Here is a 27,324-nt window from a genome sequence, read left to right as displayed (position 1 = left end):
GTCAAAGAAAATGTTTAATGCTATTTATCTGGGGAGTAGGTATATGTTTGCTCAGAAAAAACAACAGTTTAACATTAGAACCTATGCAAATTAAGAGTAACACGATAACTCTAAAAAAAAAAAAAAAATCACTGATATCTAGTTGGATGGCTGGATGAACATCGCTTCAGTTACCAAACCTCTCCTTAGGGGCACCTCAGCCATTCCATGTATTTGTTACATTTCACCACTGGATCATTTACTTGATTAATTAGTTAAAAATGTCAGTATTGATTATTGATTATTTATTGAAGTATTGATTAGCCATATGAGGTGCGCTAGTGGTCAGAAAATACGTGGATGTATTGGATGGTTGCTGCAAATACTAGGGGTGACTTTTCATTTGAACGTCATTTTCTTTGACTGCCTAAGACTTCTGCACAGTGCTGTATACAGGTTGTGTATATGTCTGATAATAACTATGCATGTATGTGAATGTATCTGGACAAAGTCCAGTTTGTTTGAACAGGGCAGAAATGGCAGCTGAAATGGGGACAAGAGTCCATGAGGTGGACCTGTATGCAGGACAATATCCATCCATCCATCCATTTTCTATACTTGCTTGTCCTGTGCAGGGTCATGGGGGTCCAGAGCCTATCCCAGAAGCTATGGATACAAGACAGGGAATAACCCAGGGCGGGGTGCCAACCCATTACAGGGCACAAGACAGGGAATAACCCAGGACGGGGTGCCAACCCATTACAGGGCACAAGACAGGGAATAACCCAGGACGGGGTGCCAACCCATTACAGGGCACAAGACAGGGAATAACCCAGGGCGGGGTGCCAACCCATTACAGGGCAATATAATTCAGAAATCCTATAAAGTTTGGGGTCTATTTCTGGATTATACAATGAATGGCACAGGGAATTAATTACATTGCTTGCTCTTATTATGAATGTATATGATTATAGGCTTAGTCATCACTCTGTCCTCACATGCTTGCAGACACACATGGCTTTGTCGGGAGCAGACGGCAAACCCCAAAAAGGCAGGGGCTGGGCAGGAGGCGAGAACCGTACTACCTTCTCTCCGTTGGGGTTCCCCAGGACGTAGCATCCCATGATGTGGATGAGGTTGGGCTCGGGGTTCAGCTTGCTCATGAACCGGCTGAGTCTCTTCCAGAACCTGGTGAGTAAAGTCAGCCCCGTTACTGTCGGCCACCAGCTCATCCCGTAAAGCAGTGTTTCCCACTGCAGTCGTCGGAGACGCACAGCCGGTCCTCGCCTCTGCTCCCTCCAAGCTCCCTATCAGACAGTCCACGTTTTACCACAAAGACGTGGACTGTCTGTGGCGCCCAAGGATCAGATTGGGAAACACTGCCATAAAGAATCAACGTGCTCATGTGTCAGGATGAGACACCACGTAGAACACCGTCCAGCGGCAACATCCACTACACCGACGCAATTTCTTTATGCGTGTTCCTGGTCCTTTAATGGGCTGTAGCGACACAACTGTGAAATCTGACAGCGTAATTCCTCTCCCCATAATGCACCACTGACCCCCCCCCCCCCCCCCCCCCATAACTGTAGATCGTAAACTGTGGCCCATGTCATCCTCCCCCTTGTTTCTGTAATGGTAGGCTCTGTCCCATCTCTCCAAAGTTATCCTCCCCTGTGTTTCAGTGGATGGTAGGTTCTGCCCACCAGCTAGTTTAATTTGCAATTTCCATGCTGACTCCCTACTGCTCTTGACAGTGGTAAAAACATGGGTCTCAAAATAGGTCTCTGCATTGGGGAAAGCAGCGGTATTTACTCTCCCCACTCCGTAAATGAGCAGGGTTAATCACCCAGGGTTAAGGCAACAGCATAAGTACTAAAATATGTGACAATAGACATGAAGCCCAACCCTTAAACACAATGGGGGCACAAATTATTTAAATAATTTTGCAGCTGGACTGAAAACAGCTACAAATCCTGAGGAACCTTATCAGCAGAAAAAAATAAATTAAAACACATACTTAAAAAGATACGTTTCCTGCCTTGATTCTGCTTTGATTTTTTAAACCATATTAATTCCTTAATGCATATGTGTTTAAGCTGACAATGCCCCCCCCCCCCCCAAACCACCACACAACAGGGATCCCCAAACAGGCGGGCAGAGGACGACGACCGCAAAACATGGTAAAAACGCGTCAAACAACATACTATCTTGCCTCAGCGGGGAATCCAAATTATTTCCTCTAAGCAGGATGAAGGAGCGAGAGGGAGAGACAGACAGAGAGAGAGAGAGAGAGGGAGAGACAGACAGAGAGAGAGAGAGGGAGAGACAGACAGAGAGAGAGAGAGGGAGAGACAAACAGAGAGAGAGAATGGGTGGGAGTCACTGTGTTAGTCATCTGAGCGTATTTTTGGCAAGACTGTGTGCTCACGCCCTAAAGCAGACAGCTCTCCTTACCTATTGTATATGTTTAGATCCCAAAATGCTCTTACCCTAATAATCCATCACTGAGTCTCTCCACACAATCTGTCGCGGTTGTGCTAGATTTTTACAGCCACTGGCCCAAATCCCCCATATGCATTATTTATGCCTTAATGTCTGCATGTAAAATCAAACAACGTTCAGACTGACTGCAGAGAGACCTGTTCTCTCCCATAATTGTGTATGGCGGACTGGTTGCTGAGGACTGGGCTCGAGGCAGTGGCTGGGGGGGTGGCTGGGGGGGGTGGCTGGATTGGAGCTGTCTCACTCACTGGCTCATGTCCTCCTCTTTCTCCACCTTGGCGAAGGTAGCCACCTTGTTCTTCAGCAGATACAGGTGTCCAGGGCCTCCCTGAGGGAGAGAGGAGCGTCAGGCCATACAGCAGCAAAGTACAGACGTGGAGCGCACACACACACACACACACACACACGCACGCACGCACATGCACACACACACACACTCGTTTGTACTCATAGGTTTATGGGGACCATCCATTCATTTCTATGGGCAAAATCCTAATCCTTGTATGAAACCTTAACCCCTACGCAGCCCTAACCTTAACCATAAGTAACCAAACAAAGTAGAAGAACTTTTGGCATTTTTAGTTTCTTGATTGCAGTCACAGATATTTATAAAACTGAGTTCCCCTTGTGGGGATTGAAAAAATGGTCCCCATAACATCAAAATAGCAAGTTTTTATCACACTGTGGGGACATTTGCTTCGCACAGTGTAATATGTACATGACCACACACACACACACACACACACACACACACACACAAACACACACACACACACACACACACACACACACAAACACACACACACACACACACACACCCCCCCAGAAGGTGGTGCCCTAGGCGGCCGCCTGTATCGCCTGTAGGATTGACCGGCTCCAGCACCTGACAGAAGAGAAGCATTCTCCAGATCTTGCAGCCCCTCCGGTAGGCCGTGAGCTTCTTATCAATCTCCTCTGCAGGGGCGGGAGGGAGGTGTGGGGGGGTCCACATTAAGCAAGCCATGAGTCGTTTCCATCCCAGGACATGTACACCCCCCCCCCCCCCCCAAAAAAAAAAAAAAGCTTTGTGTTACCTACCCAGGATGTCGTCAAACGTGGCGTGTTCATGATCCTGTGCGGCAAAGGCAGAACGGGGAGGAGGGAACGTTAATATATAACATCAAGGACCTTCATTAACCCTGAGCAATGAACAAATATGAGCTGAGGCAGCAACGCCAAACAGTGCTCCTTGTGGCCATCCTAGGGTAGTGCTAGTCAGATTTCAGCGCCTAAATAGGTGTGTTCCTATACCTGTACTTCCCAATATAGTAATTATGCATTTTTAGAGTTCTTTATAGGGAACTGGGTAGAGTGGTGGCTCTGAGGCTAGGGATCTGCGCCAGCAACTGGAAGGTTGGTGGTTCAAATCACATGAATGCCCAGAATAATTCTACTCCATAGGGCCCTTGAGCAAGGTCATTAACCTGCAATTGCTTCGTCCTGGGTATGATGTTACTCTACATCCAGCCCTATAAGGAGGTTCTCCAACAGGGAAAAATTTGGTGGCAGGATTGGCACTCTAGCCACTGGAAAAAACTCATACTGGTCCATTTGGACTGGTGTGGTGCTGAGGTATCACCTGCCACACGGCTGCACTCAGGTTTTCACCTCAGGTTTGTCATGTGATGGGTGTGGCAACGCACTGTATCAGTGCATGCTCCTTACCTCTCTCTCTCTTCCAGAAAACTGGATTGATTGATTGATTGACTAATTGGCTAACTCATTGATTCATTAACTCACTTTCTGATCGATACATGGCGCAGACGCACAAAATGCCCTTTTATGGTCTGGCATGTTACAGGCACCTAGGCCCCGATAAGGGTGTTGGTGGGCACACTGAAATGCATCCCCCCGTCATTGACCGTTTGTGTGGCATCCTGACGAGTTTAGGTGTAACAAAATATATTTATTGTGACGCCGAGTGGACCCAGGCTCCGGAGTGTCAGGCAAGAAGCAAGGCCACATCGTTCCAAATACCGGACTCTTTATTGTCAGCCTTTACAAGGACTCTTGTCCAACACAGGCACAACAGCAATACCCAAAAAAACACACAGAGAAACGTGGGGAGGTACCGTTACAAAGAGCAAATTATGCACGGTGAGAAGTTACAGCTTGTTTACAATTTGCACAGAGCATGCTGGGAAATGTCAATGTGCTCTGCTATGTGGAAGCTAGCTCACCGACGCTACAATATCATTAACAATAATAGAGAATAGAATTAAGAAATAAGCAGGTGTGAAACTGTCCTTCAAACTCTATTACCAGTGATGCACTTCTATCTATAATACATATAATATTGTCTTTCTAGAATACAGTGAAGAATGTTAAAGAGTAGTTACTGAAGAGCGGGAAGACTTTTTCATTAAGTTCCCCTAGTCATACAACTTTAGATTGATTTTCTGGGGCTGTGCATATCCAGGCTTTAATTTTTCGGGGGATACGGAAGCCTGAGGGGGCCCTCCCCATGAAGTAAACGCATATTTTCGCACCTTCATCAAGCTATGGATTTTTATTTTGGAAAAAAACAAGTAGCACAACATTGTAATGAATTTTCATTTGATTCTGTGTTTAGTGACCAGTGAGCAAATGAAAGATAGTAAATAGGTCAACAAGCAGAGATGCCTGAGAGACTTACATATAGGATGGGGATGATGGAGGGATCGTCCCGGCGGATGATGGTGGGCACATACTCAGCCTTGGGCACCTTGGAGGAGATCAGCTGCAAGACAACCAGCAGTTGTGGCTTAATGGTTAAGGAAGCGCACTTGTAATTGAAAGATTGTTGGTTCGAATCCCCAACCAGCAAGGCACCACTGAGCTACTCTGAGCAAATTATCGCCCCCAAGCACGGCTCCCCGGGTGCTGAATTAGCTGCCCCCTGCTATGTCATGATGTCACATATGGGTTAAATGCAGAGGACACATTTTCTTGTTGTGCTGTGGTGTGTCAACAATGACCACTGATCTCTAAATTCATATCCCACCTCCATGATTCACTCAGGACTGTCCCCCTACCCGTCATGCATGGCACTGTCATCATCAGCAGATCTGGATGTGAGTCTGTGATTGGTCAAGAGTGTGGGTGTGGCCTGGTGTTTGATCGAGCTCTAAGTGGATGTTGGTTGATTGGGGCAGTGTGTGGCTCGGTGGGTAAGCACACTGTGTCTGTGATGGGAAGGTCGCAGGCTCAAATTCCAGGATTGGCAGAGCAATTTCACTGTTCGGCCCCTGAGCAAGGCCCTTAAACCCTAAGTGCTTCAGGGACTGGGTGACCCTGTATATAAGTGTATCTTGGCGACCTGAAAAGCTGCTCACCATGATTTTAGGAGGAATGAAGTCATCACCCTCACAGGCCACTCGCTCCAATTCACGCTCTTCGTCCCAATCCAGGTCATTGCAAACCCCTTCTTCCAGTGTCCCGCCGGGGGCCTGCAGTTCTCCACCTGCCGGATAGGGGGTGGTAGGGAGACAGATGAATGTTAGTCAGTGGGTAAACCAAACATCTAGAGAAATTGTGAAGGGAGGTATGGGGGAGAGGAAATGAGAACATTTTTTTTGTGTATTTTTGGTTCCCTCCTACTCAAAATTCACAGAAAAACCAACCATATCACTGCTAGAGAAGCAGAAACACTGACGCACAGCAAATCCATGCAAAACAACTGGGACCCAGCTGAAGGACATAAAGGGACAATTCTATAAAAATGAAGCATGTAGATGAGAAACGGGACCACACCCCCCCCCCCCGCACACACACACACACACACACAGGGAGAGACAGATACTCACAAGGATGGAGACAGCGTCAGGGGGTCAGGAGACAGAAGCAGGGCCATGAAGGGACAGAGGTACTGAGCCAGAGGTACATGGCCGGCGGACAACGAGTCGTGTGCGTGTGCTTCCACGGTGTGGCCGGAGACGGACGCTGCGCTCTCATTGGACGGGGACGCATGCTCGATTATGCACCTTGCCACACGTTTAACTTTCTGCCCGCTTTGGCAATGCGATGTACATTCAGCTGCCAGAAGCTATTTCCGGATCAGTCTGCAGTCGGACCCTCAGATGCATTTTGATGTCTCACGATGTCTCACCTCTGGCTGTGAGGCTCTGTGTGTGAATCTGTGTCAGTGTGACTCCAGGTTAGTGTACAAACACATCTCTGATGTCATGTGAGCTGCAGGTTTCTGACGTGTGTGTGTGTGTGTGTGTGTGTGTGAGTGAGAGGACTCACTGTCTTTGGAGTCGTGTGGAGGGTCAGGCTTGACCGGGGTGGGGTCACTCCAGGAGCGGCTGAAACTCTTCGGTCTGCGATCAGCGAATGCTAGCGGGGGGGGGGGTGTTTCGGGGGGGTTAGATACCATCACACATACAGACCCTTCCGACCAACCGCATGTATACCCACACTCATCTCACACAGCACATCTCACACCTTCTGCCATGATGGGCATCTCTGCAGCTGCCTGCTGATGACTTTAAGACCTCCAGGGAGAAGAACCTCAGTCCACGTACCTGCAGTGGCCTCCCGCCTGAACAGGGCACCATGTGACACACACATGGACACACACTCAACACCCTCACTGGCAGACACACACAGGTGGATTGGGCTGATGGTTCTGCGATGGGGGAGCGGGTGACCAAGACCCACTGACTCACTCTGCGCCTTCATCCTCCTGCTGCCCACCATCCGGAGGTGCTTCCGGAAGTTTCTGCGGAGTGGGGGTGCGGGGAGAGAGCAAGAGGAGTAGACCGGGGAAATGGGCAGAAAGAGGAGGAGGTCAGAAGAAGATTTGAGAAAAGGCAGTGGAGGAGGAGGAGCAGGACGTGCACAGAGGAGCCAGCAAATGAGGAGGGAGGAAGAGGAGGAGGTACGAAGATGGACAGATGGAGGGAACCAAAGTCAGAGAGGTGAAACGTGGAGAAGGGAAAAAGACATGAATGATTAGCATCTGATGGGACCTTCAAATATGAATTATTCAAATGAATCCTATTTTCAAGCCCATCTCATTGTCGAATAGTTTGAAGCTGTACAGTTACACAGCTGAATGTCTGTCTCCTCAGGGCAGGGATATAATAGAGACCTAGATCAGTGCTTACATTCCAATTAAACCCAGCTCTTAATTAACCTTGAGGAACACTGCCACATGCTAGTTCTAGATTGGAAGACACACAGATGCCGAATGCCTGCCCCCTACTGGTCAGTGTAAAAAGACAAAGGGGGTTGCACTGCAGTTGCGACCAGAAGGCTGAAGGTTTGAGCCCTGGAGTCTAACCAAAAGTCTAACCAAGTCAAATGTAAACATGTAGATATTCCTACTATTTCACAGCAGATCAGGTACAAGAAAATGCTCATTTCTGGGCTACCAATGTCCTGCAGCCATCACACAAGCACAAACATTCATAAGAAGTCAACAGATCTCAATCCATGCAGAACCTCACTCCTCATGCGAAATGGTGATCAGGCACCTAGACCAATGTTGCAGAAGGTAACAGAACCTAATGGTACCTTGTGTGACCTATATCAGTTTGATTAATAGTGTCTGGGAGCACATAACGCCTCGTGGCATCTGTAGTATTACAGCATTTGTGAGTACGTAGCATCTGCCAGTGTAAATCAGATGGTGACTGCACACACTAGCATCCCCAACTGAGAGCGCATGGGCCCGCCTAGTAACTGTGGACCCACATCATCTGTGTTGATATAGAATTTGTGAGCACACAGCATTTAGTATTATATGTATAATGTGTAGCTTGCAGGAGCATTGCATCTGTGTTTATACAGCATCTCCATGCCCTATATCTGTGTTTTTATAGCATGTGTGTGCCTTGTATCTATGTTTATTTAACATCCCTGTGCCTTGTATCTGTGTTTATTTAATATCCCTGTGCCTTGTATCTGTATTTATATAACAACCCTGTGCCTTTTATCTGTATTTATATAATATCTCTGTGCCCTGTATCTATATTTATATAACATCCCTGTGCCCTGTATCTGTGTTTATATGGCATGCATGTTCCTTGTATTTGTGGTTGTATAGCCTGCATTTGCCCTGTCTGTTTATGTATCATTTGTGTGCCATGTATTTTTGTTTATATAGCACATATGTACCCTGTATGTTTATTTAGCATGTTTGTGCCTTGTATGTGTTTATACAGCACATGTACTCTATCTATGTTTATATACCATATGTGTTCCTTGTATCCATGTTTATATAGCACACGTGTGCCCTATATCTGTTTATACAGCACACATTTGCACTGAATCTGTGTTTATATAGCACATGTGTGCCCTATATCTGTTTATATAGCACGCGTGTGCACTGAATCTGTTTATATCGCACGCGTGTGCCCTTGTATCTGTGTTTACGTAGAATCTGTGTGCATCTGTTACCCAGAATAACCCCAATCTCCTTCACTTTCAGGGATAATCCCCCGCCAACATCCTGCTGGCGCACCTCCCTGAACCAGAGCCGTCGTCACCAGCCCTCAGGCTCTCCCTCAGCTGTTCTGTCAGATCTTCCCCTGCAGTGCTACGCTCTCTGCTGGCAAAAGCAGGTCATGTTCTCTCATGGCACAGCGATTGCAGAGCAAACGCACAGAGCGGGCGGACATGGCTGGATGGAGACCCTCGCATTCCATAACCACGGCAACGCTACGGGTAAGGAGGTGAGGTGCCAGCGCTGCGTGGGCAGGGAGGGAAGGTGAGGAAGAGAGGGATGCAAGCCTTAGCCTAGTGGAGATGGAAAATGGCTTTTAACTGCGGCACGGAGGCTCTGGCTGTGCTAAAGGCCAGCCGTTCAGCTCTCACACCCCTAGAGGGCGCCATCGCCGCCATCTTCCCCATGACCCAATGTCATACTTTCCAGCCATCGCCACGCCATCCATCTAAAGTGCCACAGATGGGGGTGGGACAAAATAGGACCCGGGAGGGGGATGGCATCATATGTCTGGGGTTGCATGTCCTCACCTGTGACCAATCAGCGGAGCGATAGATGAGACTAACGTGCCCCACAGGTGCCACTTTCCATAGGGTGCAAAGCATTCCTGACCACACACATGAGGGCCCCCCCCCCCACCCGCACCTGCCAGGCACTGCATGACATCACACATCTGCTGCATCCTGCTTATAAGTCCTTTGTAACCCCCATGTCACAGAAGCACTCAATATATACTACATTTTACTATATCTTTTTATTAATTTAATAAATCATTATAATTCTTCTTAATCTTCCACTGTGATTAATCCTGTCTATCCTAGCTCCCCTGATGATGCTACACTTATTCAGCCAATCACAGCAGGCGCTGCTGAAAAACCACTTAAGTACGCCCCATTGGTCACATGACCTACGTCCATGGTGGCCTTGCCAAAAATTATGTTGTAGGTTTGCTGCTCTGCAGGCTGCATCACTTCTGTCACTATGGTAACATAAGATGCAGGCAGGCTGAATTTCCCATTGGGAACAATGCACTGGGCCTGTTGGCGGCCACCAGCCACCGTCACCGTTTCCCTAGGTACCCCACCCCGCTGAAGCTCCTATAAGATGTGAGTTACGACATGTCACAGTCCCCACTATGTCACACCAAGCACCTCTGAGTCACGTGACAACAGACACTCTCCTGCATATAGAGCTCAGGAGTCGTGTCACAAGTGATTAAACTGAACACACGAGCAGGTCATGGTCATGTGATACCAGAGTGATCAGAATGAGGAGGATGGAACAAGCCAGCAATATGGACGCAAGCTGGCAAGAAGCAAAGGACAGCGGAAGTCCTGTGTCAGGTGCCACAGTCAGACCACCAGGTGGCGTGGCATGTAAAGTAATAAAACTTGAAGTCACTGTGCCAGAAAACCGGGAAAGGAAGGACAGTAGTGTTGAATCCAGCATCCAGAACACTCAGCATCCAGCTACAGTCTTCTGTAACAACAATATCAAATGAATAATAAAATAATGCTACAGGACCAGTGGTATCTCAGTCACTTCAGGATGGAACTTTCTATTAGTCCTTTTAGACGCCACCCTGCCCAGTAGTTTCCGTCTCATCACATCACCTGTGTTGTTTACTCATATATAAACTCCATTTCGATTCCAAATATTCAACACGTTTATGGGTGCATGCAATTTTAATGAGAATTCCAGACGAAATCATTACAGGTGGTCTGGGAGGCGGTGGGAACAGACTCCCGAGGGGGGGGGGGGCCTGAAACCCAGCAGGGCTGAAGCGACAGCAAAACCGTTGCTTATTCCACAGGACATTAGATGGATAAGCAAACATTTATAACTAGGAAGAGGAAAAGAATGGATTAGCTGGTTTTTGTCTGTCCTTGGTCTACAGGGAAGTTTCAGGGGAGGAGCTAAACTAGAGAACTGTGACGATCCCGCTGCCCCCCCCCCCACACACACACACACCCGAAATCCGGCCCTCCTTTGTCATTAGAGTATTCAAATTAATTGGCATCTGAGCAAGTGGCTCTTCCAGAGGAGTGTGCTGTGGTTCCCGGTGCCCGCTGCCCCCCCCTTCCAGAGGAGTGTGCTGTGGTTCACGGTGCCCGTCACAGCTTAATTAGAGCGCTGTCAGCCGACATGGAGATAACGGGGGGGGGGGTGGGTGCGGGTTAACGTCTCAAGGGCGGATTTTGTCTGCAGTCTGTCCAGATGCACAAGGGGACAGAGAGTTAGCCTATGGGGGCCAAGGGTGGGTGAGTGCCACCCCTGCAGGTACTGCTAGGGACACTAAGTGGACCGAGACACAGGAGCAGCAGGACAGCTGGGACACGGTACCTCTGGATGATGGCCGCCGACTCCAGCTCCCGTTTCCGCCGCTTTCGCTCGGCAAGACCTCGGAAAGCCCTGGCGGGACGGCACAGCGTTAAGGGGGAAACGCAGTCCATGGGGGGTGGGGGGCGGGCTGATCGGGGCACAGTATGAGCTGAGGGAGGGTTTGTTTTGGGGGGGGGGGGGGTGTAGGTGGACACAGGTGGACGGGACCCGCTTGGTCTGGAGTCACTTGGTTCTACAGCACAGGTTGGACTAACAGAAACACACAAACACACGCACTCACACACACACACACACACACATGCAAGGTAAGAGCACACCGAATAGCCTCTCCATGCTCTCTGAGTATGTATTCCTCTCCGGCTACACACACACACATCTCTCGTGACCATGGTTACCGTACTTCCGGGAAACGTATTTGCCCACTCTGCCCCCAGAGACTGTGTCACTATTGCCATTAGTATCACCACCCGTCTCCTCAGAATTGGTGATGCAGATATAGATCGTTTCTGCAACCTGATACGATTATTAGTTTACGTAGAACATTAGCTGAGGCAGCGGGAAGCCCTGCTGAGTTTTTTCCGCCTTTCCCCTGCTGGTTAATTTAATGATACCCAAATACAGGCAGAACTGGGCTAAGCGACTGGCTCATAAAAATTAAAAACTAATAAACGGAACACCGAATGCGACTGCCGTGATAAATACCGATCATATCACAGTGTCTCCTTGGGCTCCTTATAGGGAAATTCTTCCAATGGAAAAAGGAAAGTCATCAAAATTGATTTGTCCCTGATCGAGTCTGTCCACCCAGCAGGAAATCATGAAAAGCTCAAAATTAAGTCCACGAATGAAGAAAGCAACGTAAGGCCAGCATTCTCCGCTCAGCAAAGAGGAGCAGTGAGGTGGAAAGTACAGGTCCAGAAAGTAAAAATCCAACCCAAGATTCTGTTTCAACCAACCGAGTACTCAATGACTATGACTCTTTATACTCAGCTGGTTGGTTGAAACAAAATCTTGGTCTGGATTTTTACTTTTTGGACCTGAACTATTGACCTCTCGTGAGCATTGAGATAAATCGATTGAATGCCTGAGCATTTCCCCTTTAAGATAGCAAATGCTGTCTATAAGATGCTAAAATAAGACATTCCCCACTGACTTGTTGCTGAATCACTTTTGTCCAAAGCAAATTGCATGGCTCAGGGGTAGGCAACCCAGATCAAGGAGTGCTGGCAGCTGGTTTCCCTTCCTACCTGGTCTTTGATGGACCACACCTCAGGCAGATAGTAGCTCATCAGGTAGGACAGAAAACCTGCTGGATATCAGCACTCCAGCATCAGAGTTGCCTATCCCTTGCATAACTAAAGACCGCTGTGTTTGAGCACAGCCCATTTTATCCAAGGTATTTGAACCTACAACCTTCTGGTCACCAAACCCTGTCACATTACAAGGATCATTGCCCCCACACTACATTCCTCAAAGCCTGGCTGTGATGTCAATTAGTACACTGGAAAAAAATGGGAGGGGAATCCTCAACATATGTGAAAATGAATCCTGTAGCAGACTGGACCCCTGCAGGTGTAATGGGCCTTGTCACTAAGATCTATATGGCGTCAAACTGGGGAAACAATGTTTAAAATCCTTTATTGCTCCCCAGTTCTCTTGCAACACACCTGTATGAAAAAGAAACCCATAAACTTCCATAGAACTTCCCATATAGCTTCAAACTTTCCATCTGGGACTAAGGGTCATAGGGGAAGGGAGGAGGGTCAGCACAGAGGTAGAAGGGAGAAGCTATACACTACATTTTACAGGGTGAATATGGATGACCCCCCACCTCCCCCACATGGAAACAGAGGCTGAACATCAAAGATGGGGGGTACTCACGATATCCTGTGTCATCGCAGCAGAGCAGTGGAGGGGGAGAGACAAGAACCGGGAATCAAACAGCAAGAAGAAGCTGTTCACATGTCGCGACTCATAACAGCTGTGGCTGGCAGCGCGAAAGACATTTGGGGTTTTTTGCCTTTGTCTTTTTAATTCGTACCACATAGACGAGGCGAGGACGAGGAGGAGGATGTGATGGCAGGAAAAAGCCAGAGGTTGCTTCAACAGACAGAGAGGAAGAGGAGGAGGATGGCAGGGGCAAGGTGTGATCTGACCATGCGAACACACGGCTTCGGGAACGCCACGCAGCCAGACACAGACACACGATGGGATGGATGCAGACTGCGCACGGCAGATGGCGTGCTAATTACCCTGACCGGGACTATGAGTGCTGGCGTGTTTGGCGGAGAGATGGGAACGCGTAGTCTGGCGGGGAAAATGGCCGACAGTCACTGTCTCTAAGTGCCCTCTGCGACCCCACAGGATCCCTGCCGCCCTGAGGTGCATCACCCCGGGGCGTGCGGCTCTCCACTCACGCCTGCATGGTGGTGGTGGCCGTCTGGAAGCTGAACATGTTCTCCTTCGGGAACCAGTTGCTGACGCCGTCCTCTGCTGGAGGAGGGGGGAGAAGAGAGCAGTAGTCAGGGGGGTGGGGGGGTACACAGCTGGTGACCAGGCAGGATGGGGGAATCCACTGACTTCACTAGGGGCGGCGGGTGGCAGCGTAGGCGGGTGACACAGACACATGAAATGGATACAGAAAGGCTGCAGCGATGACTAACGACCTGATCACCACCCCCCGGCCTTACTCCCCCCTCCCGCTTTGTGCCCCCCTCACCTCTCTCCACCCCAGCCACCCGATCCATGCCTCCCATTCCCTCTAGTCTGAGGTGCTGCTTGCCTGCTTCCCGGGAAGAGCCCTCCAGGTCCAGGGAGCGCTGACTTTGAGAGGAGGCCCCACTGCAGGCCTCGCAGCCCAGAGTGCAGTCCTCCGGGGGGCCGCCTTTCCCCTCACCCCAGCTACGGATATTGTGGGCGCTGACAGAGCTCTGCAGGGGCTGGCCCGGCTGGTGCCCATGGTGGTGGTGGTGGTGGTGCCCACCACCGCCGCCCTGGTGGTGGCCAGTGGTACTCCCTTGCTGGTTGCCATGGTGCCGGTGATGATGAGAGGGCGGTGATTCCTGTAAGGCAGAGGCCGGCCCCAGCTGAGGTTGCTGCCGGGCCCCTTTGAGTACCTCCAACTCCAGGCTCTCTTTGCTGCCCCGGGGCCCCAACATGCCCCCCTCCCCTGTTATGGTGTAGACACAGGCCGGCTGCTGGGCGCACTCTGCACACTTCTGCTGCTCCTCCTTGGACGAGAAGCCAGGCTCCAGTGAGAGGCGGCGTTTGGAGGGAGGCACCGGCAGGGGCAAGCTGGGCTGGGACTTGCTCAGGCCAGGCGTAGCAGATGGGGGGCCCAGGCGTGGCTGGAGGCTGTTGTTGTTGTTGTGGGGACAGCTGGTGTCCGTCGAGTCAGAGTCCTGTCCAGTGAAGGCGTCAGACAGCAGGTGATCTGCAAGGGAAAGAGGCCGTCCGTCTTGTGAGGTCAGCGGGTCCCAGTGCGCCAACAAAGCTCTTCAGGGAATGAGAATGGCAGAGGAACGTGACGAGACGGAGTAACATGGGAGAGACGAAGAGAGCGATTCAGGAGCGAGAGCAACAGCATGTGCCTGCCTGCCTGCCTGGGTGGGTGGGGGGGTGGACAGATGCTGGCAGTGGGTAGAGGGTGCAGGAGGGTGATCTGACCTGATCCGCTGCTGGTTTCAGGGTGAGTCTGAGACAGGTATTCTCCAAAGGCTCGTGCTGCTCTGCAAAGAGAGCAATACAGAATCTCACTGCACCACTGGATCAGTGCACCATTTAATTACATATACCGTTCTACTGCACCACTTCAATAGTATGCAGTTATATTACAGGGGTAGGTACTGTACCACTGCTTCATTGCATTTACACTCACCTAAAGGATTATTAGGAACACCATACTAATACGGTGTTTGACCCCCTTTCGCCTTCAGAACTGCCTTAATTCTACGTGGCATTGATTCAACAAGGTGCTGAAAGCATTCTTTAGAAATGTTGGCCCATATTGATAGGATAGCACCTTGCAGTTGATGGAGATTTGTGGGATGCACATCCAGGGCACGAAGCTCCCGTTCCACCACATCCCAAAGATGCTCTATTGGGTTGAGATCTGGTGACTGTGGGGGCCATTTTAGTACAGTGAACTCATTGTCATGTTCAAGAAACCAATTTGAAATGATTCGAGCTTTGTGACATGGTGCATTATCCTGCTGGAAGTAGCCATCAGAGGATGGGTACATGGTGGTCATAAAGGGATGGACATAGTCAGAAACAATGCTCAGGTAGGCCGTGGCATTTAAACGATGCCCAATTGGCACTAAGGGGCCTAAAGTGTGCCAAGAAAACATCCCCCACACCATTACACCACCACCACCAGCCTGCACAGTGATAACAAGGCATGATGGATCCATGTTCTCATTCTGTTTACGTCAAATTCTGACTCTACCATTTGAATGTCTCAACAGAAATCAAGACTCATCAGACCTGGCAACATTTTTCCAGTCTTCAACTGTCCAATTTTGGTGAGCTCGTGCAAATTGTAGCCTCTTTTTCCTATTTATAGTGGAGATGAGTGGTACCCGGTGGGGTCTTCTGCTGTTGTAGCCCATCCGCCTCAAGGTTGTGCGTGTTGTGGCTTCACAAATGCTTTGCTGCATACCTCGGTTGTAACGAGTGGTTATTTCAGTCAAAGTTGCTCTTCTATCAGCTTGAATCAGTCGGCCCATTCTCCTCTGACCTCTAGCATCAACAAGGCATTTTCGCCCACAGGACTGCCGCATACTGGATGTTTTTCCCTTTGCACACCATTCTTTGTAAACCCTAGAAATGGTTGTGCGTGAAAATCCCAGTAACTGAGCAGATTGTGAAATACTCAGACCGGCCCGTCTGGCACCAACAACCATGCCACGCTCGAAATTGCTTAAATCACCTTTCTTTCCCATTATGACATTCAGTTTGGAGTTCAGGAGATTGTCTTGACCAGGACCACACCCCTAAATGCATTGAAGCAACTGCCATGTGATTGGTTGATTAGATAATTGAATTAATGAGAAATTGAACAGGTGTTCCTAATAATCCTTTAGGTGAGTGTATATTCCACGTGTTACCACCACCTCACTGTATCTTTATATATCACTGCACAACTGGATCAATGTGCCATAAAATTATATATACCATACCACTGAAACAGTGTGCAATTATACCACATGCACTGTACTACTAAATCATTGTATATTTCTATTCCTAGTTACAGCACCACCTTCCGCATATATATATCTGTGTGTGTGTGTGACTGCACCACTGGACTATTGTTTCATCATACCACATTGTCACTGTCCAGAGTAAACTGCAAATGTCCACCTTTTGACGATTGTGACATTATACTATAGAAGGCCTGCACCCATTCTCCTCTGTCTACTGATAGCATTTGACATTTAACTGACCCATGAAAAGATTTTTATGAAGTCATCTATTTAGTATTTATTTTTGGACTAGTTAACATTTGTGTTCATTGTGGTCATTTGTATGGATTACTTTATGTTGCTAATTTTAACTTTACATTGACAGCTAGACAGCTAGCTAACATCGTTACTTCTGAATATATAGTGAGATTAGTTTGTATCCTGCTTACACTGAAATATTTGCCTCACTGACAACAATCACCTTAAGTCCCTCTAAAACATTAAACCATTCACTGATGCCTGTGTATAGACGGGTTTCTATTTGTGATGCTAAGGATGCTTCATTATGTAAATTTAGGTTTATTTTGTAACGTAGTTTCAGAAAAAATGTGCTTTTTCATGCTACTGAAACAATGGATTTTTGGAGATACGCGTGTTTCAGTGGACAGAAACATTATTATATTATTATTTCTCTATATATAACTGCACTACTGGATCTGTGTTCCATTATATTCTATATACTGCCCACTGCATCATTGAATCTACAGTATGTATATACCTGCACCACTGAATCCATGTTCCATTACACTTCATATACTGTAGCACTGCATCACTGTATTTCATTTCATTATATATAATATAAAGTTACAGTGAACTAGCCATGCAGTGATATAACTGCATTAATGGTTTCGTATTCCATTATATTCCATATATTATACCACTTCATCATTGTTATATGCATCACTGCTCTGCTGGTGGTACTGCTATATAATTATTATTAATATTAGTATTATTATTGTGTTATTATTACATATAATACTGTAACACAGCAGCTTAGCCTCTTTGTATCAGTTTTTCCCCTGCACTGCTGTACAGCTGACACACCCTGTCAGTGTTTCATTGTATCACTGTCACTATCAACTCATTTCATCATATCATTCCTGCTTTCCAGTTTGAAAGAACCATCTAATCGATGTTTTTCTGTCACTACACCATAGTACGAACTTATCACCATGATAAATATCAGTTAGGCACTTCGCCCCTTTTAAAGTGTGGACGTGTACACTGTCACCATGTCATAGTGCAGACACTGTTCCAGCCTGTACTGACATCCCTCAGTATAAATACACCTGTTGAGTACTGTATCCCCACCAACTGCAGTACACAACTCTGAGGGCCAAACAGTGTGACTCTGACATGTAAGGCTTCACTGGAACAGAGAGGCCGCTGTCAATAACAGTAATGAACGATTTCCCTTCCCTTAAACCAGTGGTTAACTTTTTTGTACCATGACCCAATCTTTACCATGCCAGCGCAGTCGCAACCCTGTATGAAGTATAGGATTAAATTAACGCTATGATCAATCACGCAGTGCACTCTGCAATTTACGCCGATCACTGCCTATCGCACAAATCTGATTGGATGTGTCAGTGAATTTTAAATTAAGCATCTATGGTTTGGCTTTTTGGATTGGTGTTCACTAGTTTTACACTAAGCATTTGCAGACCCAAGACCTGTTTATTTAGGTTAATTCTTGGATTGGGGGTAGGAAATCTGATCGTGGATCAGCATAAGACCTTGCTGGTTCTAAAATGTATGCATTTCCAAATCTTCTTCACGACCTTTTCAGAACTTGCCACAACCCAAATTTGGGTTGAGCCATAGGTTGAGTATTGCTGGCATAAACGACTACAAAAGGTGATAACCAGCCTTACACACCAGGTTAAAGCTCTGCGAAAGTAAATCTGTGGTGCCAGCAGCTCAGTCAGCCCCTCACATTCACTGACTAATTAAAGTCATCATCTGGACAGAAGGTAACATGATGCAGCCCTATGAGCGGCGAAAAAGAAATACTGGGGGGGGGGGACATTCCAGGCAGCGGGTCAGTCTCTGAAAAGCCTTCACACCTCCCACCTCTGGCTTTCCATTTAGGACGGGTGTCTGCCCCTGATTTGGAACTATTCTGGAATAATCAGCAGCTAGAGACTGGGAAGAGAAGATCCAGCCAATTAATCCCAAACTCCTTACTCATTATCCTGCAGCTTCCTACAAAACTGAAAGTGAAATGAGTTAAAAGTATTAGCTTCATATACAACTGAGCGAAGCGATAATCTATGAAACCCACAGACGACAAGAATTCACGCTCGCAGGGAAATGGTTGGTACAGAGATTCCTTTTGGTTTTTTTTTGTTTTATTACCCATGGGCAGCCTACAGACAATGTGTTTCTTCCAGGAGGTGTGGAAGAGAGCATATGAGAAGAGGCATCACTTACAGCCGATCCTGCAGGTCCAGCTCTGACTCAGAGCACAGCATATGCACCGGGACTCGGCTGTTCTCCTCTGCAGAGGAGAGCGGATGCAGAGCCGCAAGACATGCGCACACACACACACACACACACACAAGCACGCCCACGCCCGTGCACGCGCACTGCACAGAGGCAAGAAAACCTACACAGCCTCCACAGAGTCACGAACGCGGATGTGTGCACTTAGGAGAGGGATGGGCTAAAACACACTCGCAAGATCATCAGCGTACACTTTCATGAGTAAGATGGCATGGAAATCGTATCCCCACCCCATCCGGGCACCAGGATTGGCAGAGAAATCACTGCTACACACTGATCCCACAGGGAGAACATGAGGCACTTTGTTATCGTTCCAGCTTTTACATGCGCACTGTCTCTTTAACTGCACTCACTGCATGCCAGTTAGCTTACACTTCACTTGGGAGGCATATTTCAAAATCCTGACAAAGCATTTGAGATGATCTCAGGACATGAACCTAAAAGCTTCTTGTCCCCTTTGAGGTAATCAGTAAAACACTTCTTGGGATATGAACCTGAAACCTTCTGGTCACCTTTGAGGTCATCAGTAATTCTTTTCTCGTGATATGAACCAGAAACCCTCTGGTCACATTTGAGGTCATCAGTGCTACCCCTCTTGGGAGATGAACCAGAAACCAGAGAGCGCCACAGATCCCTACTCACAGCACCACCTGCTGTCTGTCAGAAATTCTGCCAACTTTATCCGTCCAATTTATTATAATTATTATTATTTTACAGGCAGATGCTGCTTGTCTGAGGTGTTACTCGCTACGCATCCCATGCCAATTGTTTCTGAACCCATACCATCCCCCCCCCCCCCCCCACCACAGCACTACTACTTCTCAGTAATGCATATCTCTGTGCCTGGTGCAAAGCAACAGCTTACAGGGAGGGAGAAATTAGTAATTAGCCCCCACACTCCTGGGGACAACAGGCTCCCTTCAAAAAAGCTCAGAACTTTGATTGAGGGCAGCAGTGAGGAAAAACAACACAGGAGAGGCAGGGAGAAAGACAGCGTGAATTAAACATGAGGATGGCTGTGCTGAACCCCGCCCCCCCCCCCACCCCCGGCCAGGGGTGTAGAGTAGGTGACACACGTGGGGAAGCTGCAGCGTTGTTGGCAGGCATAGGGGAGATGACAGTGTGCTGCGCACCATGTGACACAGGAAGGGGGGGTGTCAAGGAGAGGAGAAAGGTGGGGGTGAAGATGGGAGACAAAAGCAGAAGATGCAAGGAACAGGAGGAGACAGAGAGAAGAAAACAAGCAGATCGTGGGGAGGAGGGGGTGAATGAAACAACAGCAATGTACAATAATGGAAAGGGTAGGGGGGCAGGAAAGGGGCAGTCTGTGGTTCTGCCAATGGAGAACCACCCGCCTCCACCCTCTACATCAGGGACAGCTCAGTTCACATTCCGGTTCCTCCCATAGCGATGGGGCTTCCAGGAGGCTTAAGCCCCTTCCCCTCCATCAACAAGCCCCCCAGAACACGGCAAACTCCCCACCGGCCACTCTCCCCGCTTCCCAGGCAGACGTTACGTTTAGCGGCATCATAAATATCGACACTGGCAGGGCTCTCGCTTGAGGCCAAATTTTGACGCTTTTAAGTCAGCAGAGACCAAAGCGGCGCTCGGCACTGAGTCTGAGTCCAGCACAAAGAGCAGGATGGGCGGCGGGAAATGGAAAAATACCGCGGCGGGTGAGCGAGCTCACCATGCAGCCGCCCCTCCATAGGCTGAAGGGGAAGCATGCGAGCTGCATGTCAATCCAGGCGAGAGCTGCGGCAGATTTCAAAGCCCCTGCCCACCTGCTCACTCGCTGACACCATTTATCTTCCCCCAGTCCCTGTGTTTTTTTGTTTTTTTTTACCCACAAACCCACCCTGTGCAGTGACACACCTCTCACCTGCATTCCCTTGCCAAGATACCCCTCCCATCTCTGCATAACCCCTAGACCCCCACTGATCCTACAATTCGGGAGGGGAATAATGATCATAATTTTTGAATACAGAAAATTGAAGCCTCACAGGGGAATGAACATCTGTGTCAGTCAGTGCGCAGGCGTGTGTTTGCATGACTGCCTCCCAAAAAAGATGCCAAAGACTGAAAAATGGATGTGAACACACAATGTATACTGCATATTTACTACAGGTACGAAATACAAGGGTGAGAACTGTCAATTCAATTACAATGGAACAGGAGGCAAAGAGAGCCTCCTCTGTGTGTGTGTGTGTGTGTGTGCGTGTGCGTGTGCGTGTGCGTGTGTGTGTGTGTGTGCGTACGGACGTGCGTGCGTGTGTGTATAGGTTTGCATTGATCACATTGTGGGAATGCCCCCACAATGTGACAAAAACGTGATATTTTGACCTTATGGGGACATTTTTTGAACAAAAAAAAACAAACTAAAAATACCACAAGTCAAAACCAAATTTGTTTGGTTACTTATGATTAAGGTTAGGGCTGGGTAGGGGTTAAGGTTGTCATTGCTGGGATTAGGGTTATGCCCATAGAAAGGAATAAAGTGTCCCAACAAAGATATAGATAGCTCATCTGTGTGTGCGTGCATGCATGTGCATGTGTGCATACGCATTTATATCTGTGCATGCATGTCTACATTTGTGTGAGTGCGTGTGCATGTTTGCATGCATGCCTGTGCATGCATGTGTGTGTGCATGCATGTGTGTATGCGTTTGTGTGTCCATGTGTGTGCCTGCTTGTGCTCCAGCTGCTCCTCATTCATCTCTAGTCTCACATTGATCTATCTCCTTATCAATGGCACCATCTTCAGCTACATCATCGATTAAAAGGACAAATGGGAGTGGCACCTGTGCCACCAAACGTCCCTTGCATTTCCTTGGCAGGGTTCCCAGACATTTCTAAAATAGCTGCTCTCCTTTTCCCCCCAGAACCATTTCCCTCCGACCGGACCTGCCGAGCATCGGAAAACCACACTTACGATCTCCCCATTCATTTCACTGTCATCGCTGCTAATTGGATCAATTTACTCGTTAGCCACATAGTATTCACCTGATATAACCCTGCACCCTTCCAGCGGTAGTACAGTGGGACACATTAAACAGCCACACCACAACTCTGTAAATTCTAAGCCAGTCGACGAAAATACCTAAATGCTACAGCCACAGCCCTTGAAACACTGTGACAGTGACAAAGGTGCAATTGCAGTGTGAATACCACAATGCCTGTGATATAAACATAATTACAGTCTAGCACCTAATCCGTCCATTTGATAACCCACTCCACCGCTAGATTCCACTCTTGACCTGCCTATTCCCCCCACCCTTACTCTTCAGGCAGTGATCTTATAGAGATGCCTGCCCTTCTCAGAGATCAACTGAGTGGTACCAGGGGTGGAGTCAAGTAGCCCCGCCCACCCTCTATCCACCAATCCGGCACCAGCAACCCTTCACTCCACTCATAATGTTCTGTCCCAGGCCACTCCCTCACAGGCTGGTCTGTGAAACAAAAGGAAAGGTGTCCCTTCAGCGTGCAGGTTGGGACCATGACTGACAGTGACAGTCAACATACCAAAAATCATGTTAAAGAAAAAATAAATGAAAGTGAGTATGCTCAGGTCGGCGCCTTGGTTTGCGTGACTAGGTAACCTAGTCTGAGGCTAAATTCACCACAAGTGAGATTCAGATGAAACAAGGGCACAAGGGCATAAATATGTATCCCCCCCTGCCTCCCCATTTTGGTCACACCCAGGTCCTCCGTTTGCTGCATCTAGCACTAATAAAGGCTTCTGCATGCTGTTTATGGATGGGGGGCTTTTTAATTCTCAGCTTGTCTTATTCACTTTGACTCCCTCCGCCCACCCCCAAAGCACATGTCTGAGCTTTCAGAAGGACAACCATGTCCCAGAGGTGAGGGGGCTCCTGAAACAGGAGGGAGGGGCTCCTTTGCTGTGAACTCGAGTAATCCCAAAGATCCCTGCAACAAGACTGCTAATGTACTGCTAATACTAAACGCTAAGTGCTTCACTGACATTCTCTCTGATGCTCAAAGGGCACTAACGCAACTGACTACCACAGCGCCACCCCGACTGCAGTCCCGCATCCCGCTCAGCGTGCAGGTAGCCCCCCCAGCCTCACCCAGCCACGACCCAGTGCCCAGACCCACATTGTGAGAAATATGAACTGTCACGTTCCCAGGAGCTGGAAACAACCTCGCTGAGCTTTCAGACAGCACAGCCGATCTGTGCAAATCACCGTGCGTGAAGCCGCGAGAGAGGGAGAGCGAGAGCAAGTGACGAGTGAGAGAGAGAGAGAGAGAGAGAGAGAGCGCGCAAGTGAGAGATGCACTGCAGTACAGTTACAAGTAATGACTCAGTAATGCCAAAATGAGACGATCCACATTCCTTGACCTTCAGCAATCACGATTGCCTAAAAAAAAAACGTCTGATCAGCACTGTGCTGCGCTGACATACAAGTCTTATTCTTAAAAAACATAACTTAATGCAAGTGAATACCGTATAAATCCCTTTTTTTAACTGAAAACAGCCACATTTTATTGCTTTATGGAGCCCGCGTTAACCTTCTTGGCAATGACATCCTGTGTTTTGTCCTGACATCATTCCTCATGAAAAAACAGTACCATTTGCTCACTAATGGCTGAAAGCTACGTATCAGGAGGCTGGGAGCAATGGAGCCATGTGATGTTTCGCAAGGATTCACCCACGGCCCCTGACATATCTAAGGATGGCAGTCGTTACGGCAACTCCAGGATAGCCCCTGCAAGTAGGACCCAGCGTGACAGCACGCAGAATCTCTAGTGTCTGCGTGCCCTTTTAGCGGCCCAGGCAAAGAACAATCTCGAGGACAATTCCACATCAAGATCACGCTCACGTACTCTCCGCACTTTCCATTACACTGTGCACCAGGGACAGAAAACGTTTGTAAATGGCATTACAGAACTTTAAATCATTAGGTTCGTAAGGTCTGTGTGTATAAGCGGTTGCACGAAGATACGGATTTTACGAGGCGTTTGAAACATTCCCACGCCCTGGCATGTACACTTTTGTGCACGCGTGTACCTGCGCGCCAGTAGTCGCACATGCTGGTGAGTGAACGCCGCCAGCCTGCGCATGCACGATCATCCGCTGGTGCACGCGCTCGTGTCGGCATCCGCATGTCTGAGCGTAGCTGTGTTTCGGGAGGCGCGCGCAAGCTTCGCCCTGCACCGCGCGGTCCGAGCGCACGCGTGTGCTGTTGATCGAGCGTGTGAGCACGTGTGTGAACTCGTCTCACCTGGCGCTTGAGCGGCAGCGCCGGTGCCGTCATCGGGGAGCACTCGGTTTCTCTCCCGCAGGGTACTCGAAAGCATGTCATCGACACTAAATTGAGCCGCTTCCCCAGACCAAGACACAAGGACACCGAACAGCATACAGAAACTCCCCATGTGGAACTTGCGCTAAACCAAAGGGGGGAAAAGCACTTAAAAGAAGACTTAATCTGATCTCAAGGTCACAACGGTGTCCTCCAACAGAATGGATGTCGAATGCAACAAAAATTACAAATTCAAACGTTTATGATTTTGATCTGCCTCCTTTTTAAACGAACTACAATCAATCTGCAGTAAACTCCTCACTTGTTTGTCTGCAGAAGTGATCGTGAATGGAACCACAACACGCTTTTACACACAATTATCTTTTTTTGCAGGGACAGGCTTAGTGGAAAAAGTATACTACCTGTGCTTTCTTGAACACAGTGAACTTGCAAGCACCTACGTTATTCAGGAAATTATGATAAATAATGACCACTAAAAATGAAAAACGCATTAGTCGTAAAAGATCGAAAGGTGCTTTACCTAATTTATCGACAGTCTGCCAAAAACCAGATATGTTTTACGTTATTCTTCCAGGGCCCAGGGACAGCCCCAATAGCCGTGCATCCCTTCGCCCGGTAGCCTACTAATGTTTATTACTGTAGGGACTTTGTCTCCTGCCCGGGGTTTGCTGCACGTCAGCTGCGCGGACTTGCAGCCTGTTTACAAATAATACTAATCAGAAAATGGTTATAGGGATGCATGCATATGCACACGTTTTATTTCATCAGAAAGGCGTATGAAAGCCCAAGGACAAGTGTAGAACACAATATTTTGCGTACGGGAAGGGAAAACAAGACAGCTGTCTTAGCTTTCATTATTCTGAAAAGTACGGATGTTTTGACGGTGTTTCAAATCCTGTAAGCGCGTCTGCTCAAGGTTATTCACCCGCATTACCGCTATCATAATTATTTTGACAGCAGGCTATTTTACAAGTTTTGATTTTTCATTATATTTAGTATTTACCCCAGATAGACATAACACCGCATTCTGCAGGTAGCTACCTGTGTTTTTATTATATAGACTATTCCTAATGTCTTACCTATTGATCTTGCGCGGGTTGCAAAAGTTCTGAATTTATCCGAAAACAAGACGGGTGACAAGTCCCCTCGTTACCCATAGCTCTAATTCAGGTGAGAATTAAGATTATTAAAAATTAATATAATGTAATTACAGTACGTATTACATAAATATAGTCGACGAACTGCAGCATTCTGTGATTCCTGCCTGAAATCACACTATATGATAATTATTAAGAAGGAGCTCTTAAGCCGCACATTCCCCTGGAGATTATGGTTGAGTATTAGGGTAAAGTATCTAGATACCCCGGTCCGAGACGACGCAGCGCAGGTTTCCAGTCGCATCTGGGAGTCCCAGCCGGAAAGCATCGCTGCGCGGCGCCGCTATGGTCTGTGGACTCGGTACTCATTGCGCGCTTACCTAACTTTGGCCGCCACCGAGGATATCGCATCGCTTCTCAGATTCTTCCTTTTGGACACAGCGGTTCCCATGCTGGTATGGAAACCACGCTGATGGAGAGGCAGCTCATTCCAGAAAGCGGCGAAGGGGAGACGAAAATGAGAAATGGAGAGAGGGGGAGGAGGGAGGAAGGAAGGAAGAAAAAAAGAGTTTCCAAGATTCCAAGATGCGTTTTTGCACCGCAGGTTTCAAAGATCGCACCCTCTTTTAAGATGCTTCAGTGTGCCGACAGGAGGTTTAAGATGGTCACTGATAAAATGAATGGTGGTGATCAGTAGGTAGTGAAGCGTTCCGTTTCCTGCTCGCTGATCTTTGTGATCGTGAAGTGCTGTGTGTGTACTTGCTGGTTCAAACCGTGCTGTCAGAGGCGGTAGGAGAAAAATACACACAGACACGCATAGTTCAATTGCACAGCCTACCCTCCCCTCCCGGTCTCTCCTCCCTTCATTGATCTGCCTGGTACGTGGGGGTGGCCATACTCCGTCTTTGGTGCGGGAGGCGGGGAGGAAGAGTGCAAAGCGGACGGCAAACTTGCTTGGGCCATGAAAGGCGTGTGTAAAGGCGCCCAATCCCGGCGGAGTGACTTCATCGTGAATAGCAGGTGAAAGAGAAGCAGGAGGGGACCCTGCGGTATACGACAGCGCTGGTGCCAAGCCAGGTGCAGATGCTCAGAGGAGGGACTTCGCCTGCGAGAGGGGGCTAAAGCAGGCACTTCTAAATTAATACATAACACGCGTCATGCTCACAATAATAGACATGAAAAGCACTGACGGAACAACCTATCATAGCGGATCGGACGAAACAAAACGCGGGGTATGCATATTGTCAGAAATCTCCTAATGAGATTGAATACGACCAGTAGCCTGCGTAAAATACAAAGCGCTGTCCCGTTAATCATCAGTGCTGGGGCAGGTGTCCTATTATACGACACGGGAGGAGGAGGGGGCTTATTCCCTAGCTCAATGTCTTCAACTCCGGCCGCAGGAGGAAATCGCAGCCACAGGTGCGATGTGTAATGCTCACCTTTCACAGACCTCTTAAACGTAGGAGTTTTTACGAAATGTATACTATAGCATCTCATTAGCTTGCTCAGAAATACCGCCTATGAAACGTGGAAAAGAGGACCCAATACGGACTGACGATACTGGAGACGCAGATTTTGCAGTCGGTCTGGAGAATGGATAGAACGGTCATCCTAGTGTGTATCCCTAGTTAGTAAAGCGGACAAAAAGGCAAAGCTGGAAATCAGTAAGTGATGCGAAGCTGCCCCAAGCGTCCATGGCAGAATGCTGTAAATAATTGTATACAGCTGTTTATTCTCTCAGTGAAATCGTGAGGAGCCCGCCAACATATGAGGCACAAGCTGGAACAGATACACATATATTGTGTATGCGTTTTTAATTTGATGTACTGATTTATATAGCGCCTGTAGCCTACGGGATAGGCTCCGGACCCCGAATACCCTGAATACGGAAATAAGGG

The 27,324-nt window shown here is 48.2% G+C and overlaps 1 protein-coding gene across 1 annotated transcript in view; it reads right to left on the bottom strand.

Moving 5' to 3' along the window:
- nsmfa (NMDA receptor synaptonuclear signaling and neuronal migration factor a) overlaps positions 1–26,545 on the bottom strand; it is a 34,669-nt gene extending 8,124 nt beyond the window's left edge. Inside the window, exons 1-13 of the mRNA XM_072714738.1 lie at positions 25,804–26,545; positions 14,963–15,024; positions 14,016–14,729; positions 13,714–13,786; positions 13,178–13,183; positions 7,173–7,225; positions 6,751–6,840; positions 5,838–5,965; positions 5,159–5,242; positions 3,562–3,595; positions 3,368–3,438; positions 2,733–2,812; positions 1,065–1,167 (exon numbers count right to left, since the gene is read on the bottom strand). Coding sequence (XP_072570839.1) covers positions 1,065–1,167; positions 2,733–2,812; positions 3,368–3,438; positions 3,562–3,595; positions 5,159–5,242; positions 5,838–5,965; positions 6,751–6,840; positions 7,173–7,225; positions 13,178–13,183; positions 13,714–13,786; positions 14,016–14,729; positions 14,963–15,024; positions 25,804–25,874 — 1,569 coding nt within the window. The 5' untranslated portion in view covers positions 25,875–26,545. The remainder of the gene's footprint in view (positions 1–1,064; positions 1,168–2,732; positions 2,813–3,367; positions 3,439–3,561; positions 3,596–5,158; positions 5,243–5,837; positions 5,966–6,750; positions 6,841–7,172; positions 7,226–13,177; positions 13,184–13,713; positions 13,787–14,015; positions 14,730–14,962; positions 15,025–25,803) is intronic.
- Positions 26,546–27,324: the final 779 nt, after the last annotated feature.

The sequence above is a fragment of the Paramormyrops kingsleyae genome, chromosome 7, assembly GCF_048594095.1.
Source record: "Paramormyrops kingsleyae isolate MSU_618 chromosome 7, PKINGS_0.4, whole genome shotgun sequence".
Classification (NCBI taxonomy): Eukaryota; Metazoa; Chordata; class Actinopteri; order Osteoglossiformes; family Mormyridae; genus Paramormyrops; species Paramormyrops kingsleyae.
This window is presented reverse-complemented; position numbering and strand designations above follow the sequence as displayed.